Source organism: Temnothorax curvispinosus, unplaced genomic scaffold (assembly GCF_003070985.1).
Source record: "Temnothorax curvispinosus isolate PA1 unplaced genomic scaffold, ASM307098v1 QBEX01018473.1, whole genome shotgun sequence".
Taxonomy (NCBI): domain Eukaryota; kingdom Metazoa; phylum Arthropoda; class Insecta; order Hymenoptera; family Formicidae; genus Temnothorax; species Temnothorax curvispinosus.
The window spans coordinates 505,452-529,736 of record NW_020228253.1 but is presented as its reverse complement, the minus strand read 5'-3'; the positions used below and the strand labels follow the sequence as shown (position 1 = coordinate 529,736).

The window sequence follows — 24,285 nt, the reverse complement described above, 5'->3', positions numbered from 1 at the left end:
AATAAAAGAATAACATCTTAATGATAATACTTAATGACAATACTTTTTTTAAATATTAACTTGTGTTATGTATGAAAGAATTATAGGACAAATTTCCCGTAAGTCGGTGCTACGCATTGTCGTAGCGCTTTCGATAGTCACGGAGCGGAAGCGTGGCGTGATTCGGCCCTGTTCGCGTGTTTCGGCTCCGCTCCGGTATTCGGAACGAGTTATAGTCCAGTCAAATTAGACATTTGAGCTCGGAAGTGAAGCGGTATTTATGAAACCTTTTTAGGGTTGTTGGGGGGATGTAGAAGAGCTTATTTCTGAGTTGTCGGGTTAATCGGACCGATGGGTTTTTAAGGGGGGGAGGGGGAATGAAAAATTTCGTTTTTTCGCAATAACTCGGCGAATTTTGACCGTACATGATTGACTAACCTCTCATTTTGTAGCTCTTTTAAAGCCCTACAATTCATTTCCTGAAGACCCTAACTTAAAATCAATATTTGTCGAGTTCTAGCCGGTGAAAGTGGCCGAGTCCCGAGCGCACTCGACTCGACGCGCACCGTCCTGATATCAGGTATAAATATATAAGTTGATATTGTACATTTGTAAGTTGCGATATCTGCAATATTTGCAATATCGTATAATGTAATCGCTTTGTTGCATATTTACGCGAAACATCTTCGGCCGAATTAGTCTTGCAAAATATGCGTTCGACGATCAAATATACGAAGATGCATCTTCGGTCCGGTATCATGATGTGACACTACGCGAGTCAAATGGATGGTTAATAAAAGCAATTCAATTTTATATTGCACGCGCAGTATACAATAATTGAGTTTATTAATATCGCAAATTGTATATTATGTAAAATTACTAATTACATTTTCAACAAATAACAATATATATCAAGCTTTTCTTTTTCTCTCCAACGTGAAATGTAATGTGTTCACTTTTTAATTATCACCTTATTTCAAGGTATGTATGTACACATAATCGACTCCCTACTCCCCGAAGTCCCTTTATCAATTCATCAATTGTTCTTGCGGCGCTCCGCGATTATCCATCGAGTTATCGACGAGCCTGCTTTTTGCTCGACGTTTTCGACGGCGTCTTCTCGATGTCGCTTCCGAGCACGTGTATTTTTCGAAACGTATAACACCACAGATTTATTAATCTGTGATAACCTGATAACACGTGTTGATGATTGATGAAAATTTTCTAACATAACGCATAACGCCCGTGCGTTGGGGATTTAAAACGAATATTAAATACGTGCTCGTCTATAATTAATAATTAATAATTTCAATTTCATTACGAATTTTCTCACGGATGGACATCGTTGCACATTAACTTGATATCTTATAAGGTATAGTGATTATACTGTAAAATCGACTAAAGTCGACTTTGCAGAGAACGGATTCACACGGCACATTAGTAGAATACTTACATAACTACCTCTTTCGAGCGTTTTTTGCGAACGAAGTTGTCCAAACCGACCGACGAGAAAGGCAGAACGCGAGGGATAACTTGGGACATTTCTCTCTTTTTTTTCTTTTGGCGCACACAAACACAGTGCCGCAAACGTAAAACTAGCGATAAATTTCTTCGACCTGACTACGGTTATTAGCCAATCCCGATAGCAAGCTGCATCGTCAGCTAGCGTCAGTCGTATATTACGAAATTAAAACGCTGTCGGTAAACCTGATTGCAGGTTTGCTTCGTTTAATTTTCGTTTTGAATCAGTGTGTGCGACAGTATGGCAAGGTTTCAATGAAATAAAGAGCACACTTTGGGAAACCTACTTTTGCGCGTTTTCACCTCTTCTGCCTACGGTCTTTGACGCGACCGCTTTTTTTAAGGTGCAACCAACAGAAATGACTGATTTGCGTGGCTCACGCCACGTTCCGCGCTTTCGCTCCCTCGGCTGCTATTTTAAATATATGCGGAAGATGGCGAATGCGCCTACAGAAAGTAATGAATCCATTGTGAGATGCGTTTATATAGAAAATAATAAATTCATGAGATGCGAATAAAACGTCGAGCAGCTATTAACATATTTTTAAAAAATTCATCATTGTAGATGTAGCGCATATTTAATGCGTACGAGCATCTTTAGCAGTACAATTGAAAGATAAAAAGAAAAATTTTCAGTTGAACTTTAGTCGTTAAGAATTCTGATTTTTCTGCGAGTTGTATCAAGAAATTATTTTGCGTGAAAGCGCTACTTTTTTCATGCTGCCCCTGGGAGAAGTTACATCCAGATCGTTGCATAAAAATCAAGTATTCCGGCTCGCGATTTGAACTTGTACTACAACCGATATATCCAGCGTCGCAATAATCATAGCCGTAGCGTTTAACGGCCCACGAAAGTACGAGGCGACCAACGAGAACCGACTTTATTTTACGGTATCACGAAACTTCACGAAAGTGGTGACCCAGAAACGCTTGTCGCTTTCACCCTAGATTCTTCAGCTCCAAAAAAAAGAAAGAAACGAGAGGGGGAAGGAAGGGAAGGAGGGGGCAAGAAAAAGGAAGTAGTCCGGTGTCTATCACAAGGCATATAAATGGCTGAGTAACTCCGCCTGTTGCGCATCGGGTTGGTGAGTCAGAAATTTTTTTTATACTGGGGTAACGAATCTATGATTATAATTAAATATAGAGCAAATGTATCTCGATGCATGTCAAATTATGACAATAAATTATAGTATAAATTTATTACATCTCGTAGATTCGTTGCTTATTCTATATGTAATTATATTTTATATACATTTTATATATACACAAACGTCACATTTTTGTGAAAAAAAATTAAAATATCTTCTTAATTATTTTTTAATTTATCTTCTTATTGTTTTCTTTATGTATACGAACAAAAATTATACAAGAGAAAGACACATTTTTTATTTTATATATAATAAAATACTTTTTCTCTCGGGGGGAATCGAGGATACATGAATGTAATAAGCAAACGAGCAGCATTTCCATGTATATCATTATGTATTTACAATTTGACAACAAAATGTTAAATGTAACAGGTAGCCTCGCCCTCGGCCGGAAAGTATAATCGAGATATCGTTCTAGGAGAGCGCGAGGCCAGAGAGAGCTAAAGGTCTCACATAAATATAATAATATCCGTCATATAATAATTTATTACAATGTGTAATATGTGTATAATATATATAATATATGTTATTTAAATTTCTTAAACATCTGCTTAACTGTCCGACATATTTTTTTTTCTTTTTCCTGTCTTCTTTCTCTCCCCAACGTCTTCGTCTCCCGCTCACGTTTAATTACTATTACCAGCTTTGTTCCTTAATCTTTAATATATTCGGATTGTCCCGTACTTGATGATGATATCATACAACGCCCACAATATTTACTTTTTACGCTTGCGAGTGCTGATAAAAATTCACGTTCGGCGATACGGCGTATTTTTTCTTTGTGTGTGTGTATTTTTTTTTCAAAATTCCAATCACGAACGCATATCTGAATTGTTTCGCCATTATTTCTGTCAGACATCACGGCTCCAGGATATTTTTACATTCTTCCTTCATCCACGTTTTTTTTATGAGCAGGTTGTTTTTGCAGCCAATTTTGGGATCTTTCCGCTCTACGAACTGGAGTTTAGTTCAAATTACAAAAGTATAAGATCCTTCTAGGACGGTAAGATCCTTTTTGATTATGAGGACCCAAGGATTCAAGGATTTCAGGAGCTAACTAAGCCACTTCGTGGCCGCGATCGTCTCGTTTTGCTCAGAAAGCAAGCAAAATGCAACCTTCGACATCGTGTTTAGGTGCATATGTATAAAACTTTGACTTTCCTCTATCGATTATTGATGTAATGGTTCCTTTGCAAAGAAGATTTTGTTAACATTAAAATTTTATTTATCTTTTAATCTTCAAAATTAAAACCTTTAAAATTATCGACTTGTTAATCTTAAAAACTTCAGTGAATTTATTTCATGTAAAAAGGAAACTTTTATTTTATTAGTAAATTTAACTTTTGAAGCTTTTATTGCATTTTGCATTAATGTACGTATACTTCGTATAATATTTTTAAATAAATATATAAATTTATCTTGTAAATCTCATGAAATATGAAAGGAATTGCAGTTTGGATGGGTGTGTGAGCCTTCCATATTGATTTCTGTAGTCTTGTGGCAGTGTGTTACGCATAATAGTTTTACGTTAGTTTTTATTTTACACCTATATATATGTATATATTTTTATACAAAAAGAAAAGGATAATCACATACCATGTATCCGATGGAAGTTGAACTGTGAAGAATTTATACCACATGATTAAATACATCGGATCGTTTCGTGGTGTTTTTTTTTTATTTAGAGAAGAGTAACGATTCCGAAGGAAAATCGACTTACGTCGTGAACGACATGTCTGAATGTAAAACACGTTATTTAACAAGGTTGATCGCTCTGTAAAAATTTCAAGACTTCAAAGGAAGTATAAAAGATATGAAAGTATGAAGAATAACGCTTTGCAGTTCTCGTATTTAGTACAAAGAGACAATATGTCAGGGAGGAAATGAAGAAAATTAGAAACATTCCGTGACAACGATTTAAAATTGTCCGCGGTCTCGTTATACATATATATAAAACACATATGCGTGTAGATACGCGTACACGGAGAGGGTACGAAGATCATGCTATGTGCGTATCATGTATCGTAATTTATATGTGCAATACGTAATACGTTCGCAACGGAGTCGCCTGCATGGCAGTCGCATTAATCTGGAGCAACGATAACGAGCGATGTCGCATGCATCAACGATTCTCTTTCACAGTTAGTCCCAATTCACGTAATATGGTTAAAAAACAGAATTTTACAAATAAATATAAGATTTGAAAGAAATTTGTATATAATTGAACACGCAAGATGTTCTGTAATAGAAGAATTAAAATTTTAAAGATTCGAAGACCGAAAGTTTCAAGAATTCAAAAATCCATTTGCATCGATGAACATACTCACTCGTTACGCTCTTGAAATATTTGTCCTACGTTCGTTTTTCCCTAAATTACAACAACATGACGTCACGCGTGGATATCAACACACCAACCGGGAAACAAAGTAATGAAAACGATACGCGCGATGCAAATACACCTCTCTTAGAAAGTAGCAAACTTTGGCGTTCTTACGGTATATATAAATTCACGTTATGTACAAGGAACATCTAACATTGTAGTGGCTAGAGTAGTATTTTTTTTTTACATCTTCATCGCCGTCAATTTCATATTGAGCCGTCCACCACGTTTCTCAGGTCTTCTTTAAACGACTAGAGATTCTTCATTATCGACTAATTAGCGGAATGCATCGCTTTGATTCCTTCGCGCAAAATTTGATTGAAATTCCGATTGATCCAGGATGATCGCTTGATTCGCCATCTTTCTCTCTTATGTGTTTCCGTAGACATTTACCAACGTCTATTGAATATTAAAGAGTTTTGAGCAAGGCGCTGTTCATTTGTACTGCTTTTTTCGTTTATTAAAATTAAATTAATAATTATTAAGACTGTAAAGATCAATTACCTTTTTCAAAGAAATTTTGAGTCACCGGATAGCCAAATCTGTCCAGAAAAGATTTTGAAAATGTCTGCTGCAAATTTTATTTTTGATAGAACGACAGCAGAAATGTAACAGACTCTGCTAACAGAATATAACAGATTGATTGCAGAAGCTGAGCAAAATAACGTATTCCATTTAAATGTTGACGAAATAACAGATTCTGCTTGGTTTCTGCTGACAATTTGCTGTCAGATTATAATCGGCTTTGCTGGCGAAACACGAGTTTAATGCGGGCGCAGATGATACCGAATCCGTTGCGACATCTGAGCAAATCTGCTGCCAATCTATTGCCATACGGGCAGTTTGCTTACAGAGTGTAGAAATACATTTTAAGCTTCCTATCTTTAATTTAAGTAAAATTGAAGCAGACTTAAAGAACTCAGTGATTGTAGAATAAATTTGACAAATCTGTAATTTGTATTTTCTTTCAGCTCAAGCAATTTCTACCCTTCAAAATTCGTAACAGAGCGCATTTCGATGGGTTCTCTCTCTCTCTCTCTCTCTCTCTTTTATATTCGGTAGACCCGGCAATCTCGGTGCTCGACCATCCCTCAGCTGTGAGGAACCTCTCTCTCCAGCACCCCCCTCCGTTCGTCCGGAGCTCACGTTCCCTGGGACGTCCTGCGTCGACCCGTCGAAATGTTCAGCGGCCACTTAAAGGCCACTTGCAACAGGTCTGCGCGACGAACTTGCCTAGAGCAAGGTCGACGCCGTGAGGACATCTGGGACGACTGGCTTCGGAGGGGGGTCCAAGCATCACACTCGCATCTCGCTCATCGTTGCCTGCGACACGCGACTGGAGACCGTCGCGCTCTGCAGAAGAGGCTGGTTCTCCGGCGGACTCTTCGCCCTGGGCGGCGGCGGAGCCCGTGGAACAGTTAAATGGATGGATCCGTTTGGAGGACCCTGAAAAAAATATATAACGGTCAGTTCGTAGAATTTATTTTGTAAAAAAATATTTTTTTTTTAATATTAAAAGAAAAAAATTAAATTGTTGATTTATATCAATTACGAAATATTCGTAACCATATTATTATTTATTTCCAGATAAAAAATTTCGTTATGCTTTTAGAGCGCAACATGATTTGTAATCTTATTAAAGAAGTTTATAAAGTCAGATATAATATATGCAGGGCAATAGCGGCGCCCTGCTGTTTTATGATATCACAATTTCGATTATACGTTATTACGTCTTACTTAGATACTAAGTCTTTGAACTCGGAAAGTTTGACAGACTTTATAATGTACTTTATTAGAGAAAAAAAAATACTACTGCATGTGTGCCGAAGAATTTATTAATCTTATATCATGTACGTGATCATTTACACTATTATTATGTTTTTCATATGTTCTTCGTGCGCTGTAATATTATAAATTTTAATAAAATTTAAATAATAAAAAAATGATGTAAAATAAATAAGTTACCTACTTTTCAAAAATTTAATTGCACCGTTCAACGCACAGAAGAACATTAGAATAATAATTATTACATCAATTTAATTTATATATAATTCTTTTTTAATTAACCGAAAAAAGAATAAAGCTTGAAGCTGCTTACTTGAGTTTGCGTGTTTATGTCTTGAATGACTGAGGCTCGAGGAAGAGTGGCGTGTTGCTGCTGATGCTGTTTTTGGTAATGATGTTGATGAGGCAGTGTATGAGTTCCTTGGCCTTGGAAAGGAACGCTGGAATCGTTAGGAGGACCTTTCATTACATTTCTGTAATAATAGAAATAAATAAAAAAAATATATGATAATATTATTGCAATTTAACAAAAATTACAAAAGTTTTTATGTAATATTTTCTTAATAAAACAGATATTTATTATATAATCTTCTTCTTTTTTTAAATTTTACTGATCAACGATAACGATATAATCGATAGATCAAGTAGCAAATAAGTAATAAGGAATTAGAATGACATTTCGATACCTTCTTAACATTTCATTCTCGACGTCGACAATCACTTGGCCGCCACCGGCGTAATGCGAGTGCGGAGGCGGTGGCTGTTTCAGTTCGGTGAAACCGCGAGGACCGCATTGTTGATTCAACATCTGTTGCTGCTGAAGGCTCTTCACCTCGAGCCGCGTTTTATCCCTTTGATAATAGACGCCGGCGAATATCAGGACATTTAGGATCAGCAGGCTGCAGCCGATCGCAATTGTCACGCTCAATGCTGTTGAGTACGCCGCGTAACTGCGATACAGAACAATTTGTTAATCAATACTTTAATGCTGAAAAAATGTATTTTAACTTCTCGTAAAGAAGTTAAAGTTTGAAAGACTTTATAATGTTTTAAATAATTTTCTTCTATAAACAATATAATTTACCGCAGTAATAGAAGTTAGAATTCTATCGAAATACAGTTTGTAATAAGTATTTTTATTTTTCGTAACTATTATGTATAAGAGTTTCTCCAGCGTTTGAAGCAGAGCTGCCCGGCTACCACATATAGAGAATACCCATATACAATTTTCATGGTTCTGAAATATTCCAGCGAAACCCGTGGCAACGTAATAACGTTTCGTCTCATGCCATTTTCTCATGGGTAAAGTTTTACTGGACGAATATATATGTATAGCGTTGGGGACTGCCGATAGATTTCGAAACAAGTTAAAGAGCGGGAGTGCGCTTCAGCTTAGCGCTGTTAACGGCACTCAGTTTTGCTGAATTTTTTAAGCGCGTTGCAGTGGAATAAAGAACGAGAATTTTGTCAAACAACAGCGGTATATATTCTGGATTTGCAATCACTGTATCGTTTTGTTACCTATATTATACTGTTGTGTGTACTCTGTTTCCTTTTTTTTTTGGCCAACTCAAAAGTGTATTCTAGACAGAGAAGCTTTCATGTCACCGCTGTTTACGAAAGTACACCTGAGACTACGAAAAAGATTTGATTTTCGTTACAGTTGTTATTTATTTCGCTTACTGCACAGATCTGTCTCGCATGCTCTGCAAACGCGGGCCATTCCAACTGAAAAATTGAAGCTCATCGTATTCGCTTAGGTGACGTTTGTCGCATTGATTCCAGATCGATGAAGAGAGATTTACAGCCGAAAGTACTGTAAATTCGGAGAAATAACTTTTATATTGTAAATAATAAAAAATTACCCGGCGGCGTCCAAGCTGGCTAAGGTGTCGGTACTGGCATTATGGACGTTTTGAAGATTGGTGCCCGGGATAAGGCTAACGCATGTCGTGATGCTATAATCCGTCGTGGTTGGCGGATCCGTGCTAAGGTTCTTCCTCTTGAACTCTTCGCTGATCCTGCTGAGAGGATCTGGTCTCACGAAGCCATCGTATAGACTGGGGTCGCTATGGCCGCGGAACAAGTTGTGCCTGGAATCGACATCCTCCATTCCGGCGCGATGAAGTTCTGGGACGAGGCGCAGCCAGACCGACAGTTGATGCGCTCTATAATGATTCTTCATTTTCGGCTTCAGTCCTGTAACAGCAAAAACATCCGCGTACAACGCGCGTTAGAAAAAAATTGAAATTTTAATCCGTTTCTTCTGAAAGAGCGCCCTCTTATTAAAAACACAGATAGAAATGTTATGTAATAATTTCATATATTGTCAAAATTTAATTAAAATGTATTAAAAATGTAAAGATTAAAAGCCGAATAAGTAATAATTAATAGATGTTTTTATAATTGTTAGAAAATGTGTTTTAATATAAACGCAACTTTTAAATAAAAAGTTTTTTTATAAAAGTATAAATACATGATGTAAAAAGTCCTATTACAATATTCATTATTGTAAGCATGTGTATTTCGCGGAATACACAGTATATATAAAGAACCGTAATGCCAATGAGAAACGGCATATTAGCGGTAAGTTGCATATCGCATTCCAAGTAATCCTGCGCAGTCTCCAGTTTTGCACGATAATCTATTTCCGATGGCTTGGCTGCAGCTGCAGCTCCCAGGTTCACGGTTGATCTTGTTACAATGCGACGGGGCATGCAACTAGCTCGATGTTGCCAAATTCTATTTTATAGCTGCAGATCGAAAAGAAGTTCTTTCTTCAAGAATTCAACAAGACAGCTTTATTGACCGCCCTCGAACTACTGATTTCTAGTTACAAAAAGTACTGTAGTACATACTAGATCTCTAATTAAGAAAATTAAACAATATTTCTAAGACAGAAATAATAGCAATAGATTTACAACAAGAGACAATGTAAGAAATTGTGCTAGTTAAAATTTATATAGTTTTGAAAATGATATTGTTATGTGACTAGATCTCTAATTATTTCGTTATTCCGCTCTTCGTTATTCCGCTTTTTTAACTTGTCCATAAGTTTTTAGGGATTGATTTTAGCAAGGTTTCGCTCTTGCGTTTGCAAACAGCCAAAGAAATATCCCCTTGGCTTACTGCAGGTCTCATATACAGTTTATTTGCTTACGCGTCTATTTCGCTGATTCTAGCCAGCGCACTTGTTTTGCCATCGCTTCCACCGTAAGAGACGCAAAACTCTTTGGAGCGCGCCGAATCGCGCGCGCGGGAGAGAGTCCTCAAAGGAACCCCTTTGATTTACGCTTCGTGGCAGCAGCTCGTTTAATATTCGCGGATGTTTTGAAAAGGATACGATCTCACTACGTGCGCCATATCATGCGACATGTTCGATTACACTTTACAGAACAGAAATATAACGGGATGGGCATTCCATCGATATATGAACGGAAAAAACATAGAATTTGCTCGATCACTTTCCTGCATCGTTTATTTCCACATGTTGGATATAACGGCTGACTTAGGTGGAGAGAATTACAGCTATAGTTTTAGATATCTGATGTTTAGTGATAGTATGTGCGGTGGGTTTGCACCGAATTGCAATCCTGAGACAGAAATCCTGCATACAGATTTCATCCCCCGGAAATCCGATTAGCATTATAGTTAGTTTGCTTGCAAGAGAAGATACAAGATACAACATCACATACGGGATCTACGGGGAATGTAGTTATTACTCGCTCGCGAGATAACGTAAAGCGACTTAACAGATTTTTCGAAACGCTTTAGATTTTGCAAGCGAGCCGGTTTGATTTTTGTCGAGACCGTAGTGCTCGAAGAAGAGACTACCTTTGATAGCAAATAACCTTGCAGCAAGCGGTTTATTAACGAACTAAAATTTACAAAACATGCTTTATGTTGTTTGCGTTCACATTGTTGTAATAGAAATTTGCTCGGAAGCTAAAGAAAGGATTACTTTAGTTAACTTTCCGTATAATGCATGTGAAGAACTGTAACAACTTCAAGATACATAAAATATTTGAATACAAAACCGACATTTTCATCATAAAACAATGCATAACAAAACTCTGTATTTTATTAATAAGATTATAAAGATTTTAAATAATTTTTTTCAGTATTTTTGAAAAGACTTAAAGACTTTTTTTTAGGCTTAATTAATTAGCTTTAATTTGTATTCAGAATTTATTAATTTTCTTAATTAACACAAGCAATAAGAGAAGTAAAAGTGTATTAATATTTTTAGAGAATAATTTGCACTTTATATTCTAATCTGTTTATGTAATTGTATTCGACATAACATTATCCAAAGCATTTTGTTACATAAATCTACTGAATATATAACGATGGAAAACTGATTTATGTTAAAGTTCAATAAGCGGAAAAAGCAGAAAGAGATTATTGCGAAGGAAAAAAACGCGAAGTGTTTAATAAAAAAGGACGCGCAAGAATTCCATAACGAAGAATCGCACAAATCATTGATGTCAAACTAATTGCTCTCCAGTAATTCGTGTACCTTCATCCCTTCCTTCCGAAATTGGCAAACACAGATCCGTGATTTCAGCGAGAGAAATATCACACTGATTATACATGCACATTATGATTTAATGTTCAGGAATAATGGCTATCGCTCACATCCATCCAGATAATCGTTTGAGCAGTGTTTGATTATAGGTACACGTCATACATATTAAAATATTGGTCTTCTCTCTATTTTTCTCTGTCAAAGCTCTTGCGATTAAAAATTACATTGTCGCACAAAATTATATTTATTAAACAATAAGAATATGTAAATAAGTTGTTAAAAAATATATTTTACATAGCATGAATAGAATTAATTATTCTCTTAAAAAGAGTAAAAAATAGTAGATATTTAAAAAATATATTTTCGTTAAAAGTAATTCCTTCTCTATTTTAAAATTATATTACGTTAAAATTAAGTAACTTAATTTTCTTTCCTTCTTTATTAGAATTTAATAAAAATTTTTATTACTTCTACTTGTTAAAATTTTTATTAAAACTTAACAATTACATGCCAAGAAGACATTAATATTTAAAAAATTACATTGTTGAAAAATTACAGTACTATTTTTTTGTTTTTATATACATTTTGTAATGTAAATAATAGTTAGCAATATTATATAATAAAAACGTAGACGGATAATCTTGTGCTTTTTTCTTAAAAATGCAAACAATGCTTAAAGTTTTCTGTGGGTCTCTCCGATAAACTTTCGTAAATTTTTTCTCATGACGGCATCTGTCGATATTGGCAAAGTATTTTTCAATAAAGGCTTTTTATTACGCAAATATGTCATATTATATTTAGCTCAATCACGAACGTTGATTTACGCACAGACTTGTCCGAATATTCATCAATTCGTATATTATATCACTATATCAGAACCACTATTCTATTATTAATAATTTTTTTATAAATATACCGATTTTTTTTCAACTTTTATATCTTCTCCTATTTTTATTAACGTTTTTATTGCTTAAATTATAATAAGATTGTCAAGTCTGACTGTGATTGATTATTTGTATGTATTTCTTCCTAACTTAGAAATCTGTAACCTAAGCGTTTTAATAGTTTTTTAATATCTTGTTATATTTTATCTCATTATTGATTTAAAGTTTCAACTCTTTAAAAGTTTAATTATTTTCTTCTCTTCAAGTGTTATTCTTCTAAATTCTTCAATGGTTATCACACACTCTTCTCGAAATCTTTAAAATTAACAATTACTTAACTTCTAGGCTCTCGGAAGCTCAAAATTCAGGATCTTTTCTTCTTTAAAATGTAGCAATGCAGCATGTTCCAGGATTCAGCCCGGTAAAGCTCAGAAAATTGTTGAAAGCATATTCGTAAAAATAACGTATATCGCGATGCGCGTCACGTTTCCAGGAGTTATCCTGGCCAGGATATCTGTCCTCCAGTGACCCGGATTCGGAGGGTGATCGAGGTAATACAGTAGGTGGCTTCGAGAATCGATGCAACCGACGTCACTGCGAGTTTATTTCAATTTTCAATCTAATAAGAAATTCCTTCGCAACTATTTTTCAACCTAGCTGCCTCGTCTCCGGGCGAGTACCCCCTACGCGCGAGGGTAGATTTGTCTCTCGATCTTTTTCACAGACCTCCTACGTCTCTCCGCTATCTCTCACACGGTACCCAAGCGCGTCACCCCTTTCCGCTATATTTCCCTCATGGAGTTTCCCTATCGCTCACCTCTCTCAACCTCTCCCCACGTTCTCCATCGTATCGTTGCAGATTCCCCGCACCTTTTACACGACTTATCTCCCGCTATCTGCTATACGGTTACCTTCGTACCACGTAGTCGTAGTGATACTCTCTTCCTCTCGCTACCGCCATCCTCATTTGTTCCACAAAATTCTCTGAGAAAATGACGGTATCTACGTCAGATATACATAACCGCTGCCCGCGGGCGATGATTATTTTACGATCAATCGAGCGCCTCGTCTACTTTATCATATTCTAGATGGATGGACGAACGGAATAAAATTGTCGCTCTCTGTGTCGACCTCGAAGAAATTCGTTTTGGAAAAAAAGTCGGTGAATTCTCACATTGATCGTGATATTTTATTAAAAGAATTCTTCCGTTGGCTGGAATTCATGAAGTTCGAGAAACTCTGCATCCACACGCTTGGCGTTTTGAGGTATCTTGTTGTGGAGTAATTTACCGAATGAAGAAGAAAATGTACAGCAAGAGATACTTGACGACATATCGAAGATATCAGTTAAATAAAAATTTAATTTATTTTAAATGTAACATTTTACATATTTTAAAAATATATTTTTTTGCGATATTTCCTGATTCTATCATATTCACTGAATGCAATAATACAATGTTCGGTTTTTTAAGCTCTTTTATCTTTAATCTTGAAAATGTTTAAATTCTTTTTCTCTGTCGCTCACTGAAATTCTAAAAGAACACTTCACGTTTTACGATTTAAAACTGTCTCTTTTCCGGATTCGCGTACACAAATGCAATAAAAATTTCTTACTTTTACCACTTTATTTTCGCATTAAACCGATTAGAACAAACTTCCGTTTATGTAAAACTACTGTTCGGCACACATAAATCGGGAAATTATTTTCATCGGGCGCAAATACTCGGGAAATCCGAATATCTAGACGAAATTGGGAGAGCGATTGGGAGAGGAAAGAGAATAGGAGGATTATCGGTCGCCAACTTCTCGTTAATTTCTTCTCTCTTTGACGATGTTTACTTCCTCCCAATCCATTAGGCGGTCCGTTAGCGTCACGACGTATTTTCCTATCTTCTCCTTCCTTCCCCTCCCCCTTCGCCCTTTTCTCTTTATACCACATTCTCGCCAACTTTCTTCGACCACATCCATCCTCACTGCCCATCTCCTGTCCTAGCTCTTCGTCGGCGGAACTTCGCGACGCGAGCACGTTCGCATCCTCGTAATCGGAGGCCACCACCAAATTCGATACACCGATCACGCTTCTGTCGTCGACAAGGAATCCCATTTCCTGTACATGCGAGCCTCGTCTTCCAAGAAAATCTTTCCTATATCCTGCCGACGCTTCCTACTGCGAAAAGATATCCTCGTTATTTAACACATGTTGGAAATATCAGCTTCAGATTTTTGCTGTAATATTTCTCATTGTTCATGACGCGCTATTAGGCGAAGATTAATGTCGACATTTATTCCACAATGTAATTTTTTCCTCTATTTTTTTATATAATACCAAATCTAGAAATTTTTTAGAAATCAGTAATATAAATCTCTCTCTAAATCTCATACAGTGCATGTGGTTTCGCCATTAATATATTAGAGTGATTGCGATAGTCAAAAGAGAGGGTTGCCACTCTAATTTGAGTAAATGCGGGCACTCATAAGATAGGAGTGAACTTTTCACTAAAATTTTTAGAGCGGCTATTATACTCTACTAGAGTAATGTGATCTCACTTTAATAAAGCTATAGTGAGTCATGATTCTCCAAAGATCGACTAATAAATTATTCTAACATAATTCACTCCTGGACACTGGTCTACAGCACTCAAAAAGAGTACCTTTCATTCAAATTGAGTGCGATTTCATTCCAACTTATAGAGCGCAATTTTACTCTTCCTTAGAATGGTAAATCACTCGAAATGCACAATTTTCACTTTTCGTTACACACTGAGAAAAAAAAGCTGTTGCTTCAATTAAAGTGCTATCACGGGGTGCCAAAAACGTAAGTAGTTTATTCAATTATATTATTATTAGACCCAATATCTGGATTATTAAACCAATGATTAAATTATTGGTTTAATAATCCAGATATTGGGTCTAATAATAATATCAATTGAATAAACTACTTATGTTTTTGGCACCCCGTGATAGCACTTTAATTGAAGCAACAGCTTTTTTTCTCTGTAAACTTGCATTTCACTCGTTTTGAGTGATATTTTACTCTTCGACTTTTGGAGAGAACATTTACATATTAAATTAATTTTGCTTTAAAGGTAATCCATTTAAATTCAGAAGATATACAGTCGTATTAAAATATTACCGAAGTTGCGAAAAAAGTACACGAAACTCTGTAACAAATATTACAGTAATTGCTATAACTGTATACAGCAGCTTTTTCTAACGGTAAGTTTATCACATTTCACGCAGAATTTACGCTATTGTGATGCATGCTTGATGTACAGAAATAAGCAACGCACTGCAAACTTCATCGCTTCTCGTTAGTAAACACCAAAACGCGGCTTCATCGTTAAGTTTCCTCCATGCAAGTATATTTTCCGCTTCTGCAACTTGAAATGCGAAATTTGCCGGCGACTTCGGAAGTCAGACGGAGGCCATTAGCTCGAAGACGACGGGCGTCGCGTAAACATGTTATTCAAATTCCGTCTTCATATCCGTTTTCAGACTACGTCAGTGCCCTTGACGAAGGGTTACTACGTGAGACGTCGAGGTCGAAGAGTAAGGCTGCGAGAACAGCGCGCGAGAAGCTGTGTGAGAACGCAAATTGGAATGACGAAGGGCGTTGAAGGGTCGACGCGGTGGATTCTGCACGATGTCGCTGCTAATTGCTATTCAATTAGTCGGGATTACACCTCGAATCCTTAGATCCTTCTGTATTCATCCTAATGTACCTGTCAATCTACATGCTTTTTTAAATCATGTACCTCTCTGTAAAGCAATCACTTTTATTAATTGCAACTAGAAAAACGATATAGATAATATATAAAAATTAATAAAAGTAATAATAACAATAAAATTATATCTAGTTTCTCATGTACCTATTGTTTAATAATTTTAAAATATCTCAATTTTTCTATTACGAAAATATTATCATTTCGCGAGCTGTATTAATTACAATAAAAATTTAACATGGATATCAAGATATCATAATGTAAAAACGTAGTTGTATTTATTCCCCTCATGTATTTGGCGGATGCAGTTATTAAGATAAATTATTAGAAAAGTTTTTCTCTACCATCAATCAATTTTTCCATTTAAAAAATATCTCACTGTTTACTCGTATATTATCGATTTCAATGTTTGTATCTTACCGGCAAGAAATTTCTGCTCTTTGATGAAACGTACAACTCCGACATCACGGTTAGTTAGATTAAATTAGGTCATATATTAAGTTAACGCGTGGGATAAAATCTTGCGTTATTACTTTCGAAAGAAATTCGTTAATTAACAGACTGTAACTAAAACGGTCGGTCTGTATTTTTTTATTGGCGATATACACGCTTCGTGTGGCATTCCAATTCCAGGGCAAGGTACATGGTGTGCCGAATATCGGTGTGGTAACGCGCGCGCGCCGTGCGTTTGTGCGCGAATGTGTGTGTGTGTGTGTGTGAGATCGATTTGCGAATTTGCACGCGCGTTTTTGCACGACCGAGCGGAATGACCGTTTTTACGTTTGAAGCGGCCTTTCGTGAGATGCACTAGCAATTATCCTAAATGCAGCCTGCCGTTACCCCGAATGCGGAGCGCGACGACAGCAACGGAGTAGGGGGAGGATCGGTGTTAATTACTTTATCTGTTTACAGGCCCCGGCGAAAGCCAATCTCAGTGGAAACGACTAGTTTGTGCCTCTTTTGGGGGGGGGGGGGGCGGAATGTGTCCTACAGGGTGTGCGCTGTCTACGTGGAAAAGTTGTGGACGCACGCTGTGACCGAAGGCGAAAAGGTGGCAAATAAGTGAGCACTCTCAATTTTTTTAGAATTGTGCAACAAATAATTTTATTTAAATTTTACTTAAATTTTATTTTATTTTATTTTATTTAAATTAAATTACATATTTGCTCAATAAGATCGAACTTTACTTAACGTTGAAAAATGCGAGTTCTTTTAATACTTAAAACTCATGTAAACTTTGTGAAACCTGAGCTAGTTTGGTTTTCTTCAACTTCTATTTTAGTTGATTGCTTAGACGCACCCATGCGCGAGATCCTACATGATATAATTCGTTGAATTTTGCAATATTCGTAGCGTTGACGACGCTTTTTGAATTTCGAGTTTCTAGTTCGTGCTTGTTCAACCGGATATAGCGAATTCCACGGAATTTCCGCTGGATGATTGCACGTGGAAGCGAACGAAAGAATTTCGATATGGTGCTGGATCATGGCTGACTTCGTTCGCGGTAATTGCCAGTGAGATAAAATTTTATTTGTTGTCTCTTTTGGCAGTTTTTTTAAATTATATTTATTATATCAATATTTTAATTAATTCAATAAATGTATCTGTGATATCTTAAAAATAGTCAAATATCTCCTTTCCTACAATAATGTGTTTCTTCAATCTTAATTGCACTTACAATTTTAAGTAACTTATATGTGATTAAATAGCCGACTTTTTAAACGCAATATTGTTTCTTTAATGACTTTTCAAATTATGTATCTTTTGTTTTTCTTTTTTTTTCTATTCTTTATTAATTATTTTAATTTCTTTCGTCGCAAGTATTGTTTCGAAATGGTCAGAGTTGCAAGGATGCGGCTTCAATTTCATAGGACGTACTTTAATCTCACCGGTGTGCTTCCTCATGTTCTCATTTTCAACGCGCTTCTTTTGTCGCGACGGATTTATGTATGTGCAACGCTGATCTTGAAAGAAGCAAAGCTTCTTTCATTCTTCGGTTACGAATATCTAAACGCGATACGCACTATTCGTGCACGTCTGAGACATATTTCATGTGTTAAAACTTAACGCTGATACGTAATGTCTTGTGTGACTAATAATAACAACAGAATATCGTTTCTCAGAATCATTTAATGCTTCGATAGAATGACCGTCGGAATCTCCACTATTTTCCATTACTCGGGTTAACAATCTTGTAAACAAGTAGATCAAAGTGCGCAAGTCTCCTCTGGCACAGACAACGGTTGTAATTCGTCGTTACAATGTTTACTGTAAAGGGGAGAGCTAACGCATTAGGTCACGGAGAGACCTACGAGCACGCAGTCGCGCGAACTGCTAAGAAAGGCAAGTTTCCAATTACGGAAGTACGGAGCCAAGTTTATCTAAAGAACTAGGAATTAGTGTTCCCAGCGGCACAACGAAAGAGTTCGGATCCACGTTTTTGCAAATTAAAGGCCAAAGCGCGTGTCGAAAATTCACTTCAAAGTGCTTACATTGCGACCTAATTGGCAAACTGCAATTGCATATCGTTTTGATATGTATAATTTTGCGTCATCAGCGATGGTTCGTAAATACATGTTTTTTTATATTAATTTATAATCAGACAATTAACTATTTATAAACTACGTGTTTGTACAATTATTCATTGCTTTTGAAATTACGTGTTATATGCTTCAAAATACAGATATTTGATATCGATATTTGAAGCATTCAAATATTTCAGTTTATAAATTCAAGAGTTAAAAAAATTCAGAATATTCAAAATATTTGGTAAGAAAAAATAATTATTATTTAGGATCAGCATGCCAAATATTGTACAATTTGAGAATAAAAAAATCCCGGTTTGCAAAAATCCGTATTAGAATTTATGTAGAAATAAATAGATCAGTTGAAGACCTAAAAGGGCCACTTTCGCGGATTTCAAAACGTCCATTCAACCAAGCGCCATATATCGCTTTGTAGTTTTGCGACCCGGTTAATGGTGAATCCAACAATAATTCTAGCGGAAGCTACACTAACTCCAAACGCGCAATTTACAATCATTCCTGGCGATACCTCCTACAAAATACTGTCGTTATTTCGAACTCTGAGAACTTATGCGATCGATATATAATGTATGAACATATATTTGGACAATCAAATAAATACCTCGTGTTAAAACTGTGTACTTAAAATTCTACATATATCGAGAGATTTATTGCAGGTTGTAACGAGAAAGAAATTTTATGTGCCTTGTTTTTAGTGATAAATTCTTTAAAATACAAAAGTTGATAAAGCAAGTAAAAGTGTTTTGAAAAAATTGCTGGCAGGGAAAAATAAGGAAAGAGAAAACATTTTTTAATCTTTTAGCTGATCATATTAACTCACGCATAAAAAGACAAGTATAAAGGAGTTTCATTCCAAATGAATTGGAATAGAGTGATACTTTTGCTCTTTGACGCAGATGCATATATATAGATATAAATATATTAATCATGATTTTAGAACAGAAAGAATATCACACTTATTATTTTCGACGATTATTTTCGATTACACTGAGTAATTCATTTCTCTGTTAATAACAAATGCAAACTAAGTCTGAATAAAAGTTAGAGATATGTATGTCAAAATTTCTCAAATAACACTATTGTTATGATATTTTGCTAAGATATTTATTATAATGTATTTTGTTCCTATGCAAAACTTAAAGTCAGTTTATTGTACCGTTTGCAAAAAAATTATTATAAAATATAGTAACTGTTTGTGTAAAGACGTACTCTTATGGCGAACAGTGCATAAATTGACCGTTTATTTATTACAGTATCTCTTATACTAACAAGAACGAAACGAAAAATATTAATATAAGCCCTTTAAATAAAAAAATTTTGAAATGATTACAATTGGGATCTGACATGTGGGCGGAGTCTATTTAATTTACGACGTAGTCAATATGGTTGGCGATAGATATCACTTTTAAAAGCATTATTCTCGCTTCTGACACTCAATGTCGCTGTCATTAGAAAATATTTGTTGTTGGACAAAAAGTGATTCATCAAGTAGAAATTTTATTGAAGGCGGAAGATTACTAAAGGCGCAGCATAGATATATATTAGTTTATGTCTCGGTTTATGTGGTAAAGATGGAGAAAGTGTGGAAAGTGATACCGTAAAATATTAGCTTTTTGTTTACAAACATCAAATTTGAGAGAAAAACTGCACGAAATAAAAAGAAAAATTCGTGGAAATGGTGTAATCAAAGTAATACTATGTTCGTGTAAAGCAGGCCTTGGCGAAAAATGCAAGAAGTACAATGGTTCACGCATAATAAAATTTGTTTTTTTTTTCTATTTTCTTTAATAATAAAAATTATAAATTATGAATATAATTTATATAGGAATAACATTGACGATTTCAATGTTCTATCTTGCACGGATAAGAAATGTTCTTGGAAGCGATCCCAAAGACATGTTTTGGAAAAATATGAAGAAGCTCCCCTTGAAACGCATAAATGTTTTATTTCCGTCTTTGAAGAGAGTAACGCTACGGTACCTACAGTCTTTCAAAGTCACAGAAGTCATGCAAACGATGATTAATGAAAATTTATTTTTAAGGAATCCTGATTCAGATTTTGCGATGCAAAGCGAGGTATGAAAAAATGATTTTCTTGCCAAACATGTTTCTCACACATAAATGGAGCACTTATTCGGCTTTGGAAAATGATGGAGACCCAAACCTGTATCCGTTAAAGATTTTGCTGTGCAATTAAATATACAGCAATATATATCTTTTTTTTTTTATAAAACGCGGTGAAAATTCAGCACTTTCCATTTTTACGACAAAATATGATCGCGCATGTACATATATTTACAAGCATATGCTGCATCGAGGAAAAGTATTACTGCAGAGACTGTACTATTTTCCGCATGTCGTATATTGATATGTTAGATCCCAATATAAGGTAGCAATAAAAATTGACATAAATTTTGAACTAAGTATGTATCTTTCTTATTCTGATTTTTTTCAAATTATTATTAAGAAATGAAATTTTTATGTTAAAAAAGAAACGTTTTAGAAATTGTTATATACTCAATTTTTATTCAAATGCATGGACAATGTATACGCCAATCGTTTATATGATATCAATATTTCTTGCACTAATTAAGAATAAAAAAAAACATTATTTATTAGTATAAGGATGAAATCTTCTTTTTAACCTTTACAGAGAAGATTCATTATAATTTTTCATACTTCTTTGATATTTTTCAATTTTTTTATATTTTTATTTGCGCTTACTTACGCTAAGCAAGGATGACCAACTTCATTATTTAGCGCAATGTTGCTAAATTTCAATTATAATATAATTTAAGTTTTGCAACAATATAATTCTTTTTTCAAAGAAGTAATGCTGATATTTAATAATATGTATATAAAACAATGTATATTAAACATTAAGATGTTTTCAATGCTGACGATAAAAAAATAATCCAAAATACAAATTTTATGTTTACAGATTGGCAATGAAATTAAGAGAGCGTCTGTATCTTATTTTATAAATTAATTTCTTCGAAATTAGCTAGTAATTCATTTAGAAATAAATAACTAACTAAAAATAAAGTAATGTATTTACTTACGCTCTGAATAATTCTGTAATTTAATGATAATTATACTATCTTAAAATTTACCGAATGTAGATGGCCATTTGACTAGAGAAGTGTTATCATACATCTTTAAATAAAAATTTTTCAAATAATCTATTTTAAGGGGGTTAATGCTTTTCGATAAATTGTGCAAAACTCGATTGTAAACTTGCGTGAATCGATTGTGTCTCGCGTTTAATAATTATGCGTATGTACATACAACATACAACACTGGATCAAAGGAATGAAATTAAATTGTTTAGAACAGAAAGAATATCACTTCTTATTCTCTATGTGAGAAGTTTTGAATACATCTAATTATTTTTTATTGCGCTGAGTAATTCATTTCTGTTGATAACAAACGCAAACTAAATCTAAATGAAAGTTAAATAGACATTTTTCAAATAATCTATTTCGGGGAGATTAATGCTTTTCGATAAATTGCGCAAACTCGATTTTAAACGTGCGTAAATCGATTGTGTCTCGCGTTTGACAGTTACCGTATGTACAACAATGGGTCAAAGGGACGAAATTAGATTGTTTCGATCTCGTCCCTCCCCCACGTTCATGCATAATTTACGCACGCGCGGTATCGCACGCGTGTGCCGCGTGTATTTGTATGCGATGCGTTTGCATCCATATGTATACATATAATATGGATTCGTGAATAGGATAGCATGACAAAGAGATTGTATTGGATTAGTGCAACGATATCTGATCACTGATGCTGTTAACAGACGCGACGTACATACGTCGCTAAGACATACAGTTAACAATTCAAGTAACAGGATTAAGAGCAGAAATAATTATAAGAAGCAAACCTTTAGGAATTTAGAAATATTAATTTAATTCAGAAATATCAATTTGAATTTTACGACTAATTTTATAAAATTTTACATAAAGTTATCTATTTTGTTGAGCATATTTGCAATATGTGTGGGGAGATATGAACCATACGCCTACAGATTCTCGGATTTAACGCAGCGGGAATTTAAATATTCGGTTGGTATAAAAGATTCTCGCGGTGGAGACATTCTTGGGGGAAATTTAAAATGATTTCTGCGAGGAGCTTTACGCATGGCGGCGCGTATAGTACAGGGATGGATGTTATGAGCGAAAACCGCTTAACCTGGGACGTTCTTTACAATACTCATGAATTTTTCAACGATTAGCCCGGCGAAGAGAGCATCCAGCATTTAATTCGGCCGTCTTTATTAAATTCGAAAGACGTCGAGAACGTGGAATGTCCGAACTTACTTCGTTAATTAAAGAAGAAGACTGCTGGAGAGCGGCGCTGCTCGCGCGAGAGACCGTTAGAGCCCGCGGAATATTGTGCAACATCTGAAATACAATTTTACGGTAGGAAAAATACAACGGCCGCGCGCGCGAGAGTAGAAACTGTCGAATCGTGTCGAGGACCGACAGGCGGCTGGCATAAAGTCTTTTTAATATCTTCCCGTGTCATCCTTTCGCTGCCAACTTCGCAACTTATGAACTTCGGAGGGCCGACATGCACACGTTCTTAAAAGCGGGACGCGCAAAACGCGCGGAAGTTTTTAGCGTCAGTGAACTCTTACGACGGGGAAAATGTGGGAATTCCCGGACTCGGAAAATCTAGAGGAATCGATCATACTTGAAAATAATTCATGGATTTATAAGAGGCGCCGAGCAGTCGAATATTGTTCCATTTGAGAACGGAAGAATTTTCGGTATCTCCTAATATTTCCTAACAGTTTCTATTTCCGTGTGCTGGTTAAAAAGAGAAAGAATTTTAAAATTAACAAATGACGTAATAAATAACAGGAAGAATGATATAAATCCGTAAGAATACACGCTGAGAAGACGAGATAGGAGAGATGGGGCGGGAAGAAAAATGCGGGGACATAGCGGGAAAAACATATCTCGGCGGATGTGGAGGAAAATGGCGGGAGACATGTGTCGGCGTTTACGCCGCAACTTATCTGGTGCTACGAACTCCTCTCTTTTTACCCTCTCGTACGACGTATAGTCGCGGCTCGATGCCGCCGGTATCTCGAATGCAGGGAGATCCTGCTGGATCATGCGCGCAAGTGTGGGGAACGCCTTTGGAGAGTGAACGCTAAGAAATTTTCCTGGGAGGGCAAATCGCTCGATGCGATGAAAAATTGACTTTCAAGACGTTCTATAATCTAACCGTCCTCCCTTTCTTCTTTCTCCGTCGCCCTCCCCCTTTCTTATACCTTGCATATCATGTCTCCCACATCTCTTATCTTCTCCTATTTTGTCCTTTTCTCTCTCGGGAATCTCCTTGTTCCCTCTTGTTTCCCGTCGTTGTTGTACTTTGTCATTTTATCCTGCCCCTCGTTCTTTGTTATTTTGTTGATTGCGGTGTTTTTCTTTTAATTTTCCGATATATTAAGCTGTTTTATTATTATTTTTTAAATATATCTTTGCCCTTTTACCATTTTTTAAGTTCTCTTTTCTCAGATCTACGACTTTTACAAGATGAACAGAACGGAATGGATGCTAAAATGTCGCGGATTGTAACCCGTGCGAGGGGCATGTAAAAGAAGTGAAAAGTATCTAGACGATCATGAAGGGGGAGAATTCCCCCTGGACAAACCAGCAACATGTTTGACGGCGAGGATAAAAAAGGGAGATCACGGAGGATAGACGGAAAATTCAAGAAAAATGATGCTGAAAATATGGAGCAATTTACAGGCGCGCACTCCCGCTCCTTCCTCG

General features: G+C 35.7%; 1 protein-coding gene across 2 annotated transcripts in view; it reads right to left on the bottom strand.

The window, feature by feature from the left end:
- Positions 1 to 3,440: 3,440 nt before the first annotated feature.
- Positions 3,441 to 24,285, bottom strand: part of LOC112468438 (neuroligin-4, X-linked-like) — a 222,402-nt gene continuing 201,557 nt past the window's right edge. The window contains exons 11-14 of one of the 2 annotated variants that reach the window (XM_025037607.1): positions 8,679 to 9,012; positions 7,500 to 7,763; positions 7,127 to 7,286; positions 3,441 to 6,474 (exon numbers count right to left, since the gene is read on the bottom strand). In XM_025037607.1, coding sequence (XP_024893375.1) covers positions 6,325 to 6,474; positions 7,127 to 7,286; positions 7,500 to 7,763; positions 8,679 to 9,012 — 908 coding nt within the window. In that variant the 3' untranslated portion in view covers positions 3,441 to 6,324. The remainder of the gene's footprint in view (positions 6,475 to 7,126; positions 7,287 to 7,499; positions 7,764 to 8,678; positions 9,013 to 24,285) is intronic. The other variant, XM_025037609.1, reaches the window with a different exon arrangement.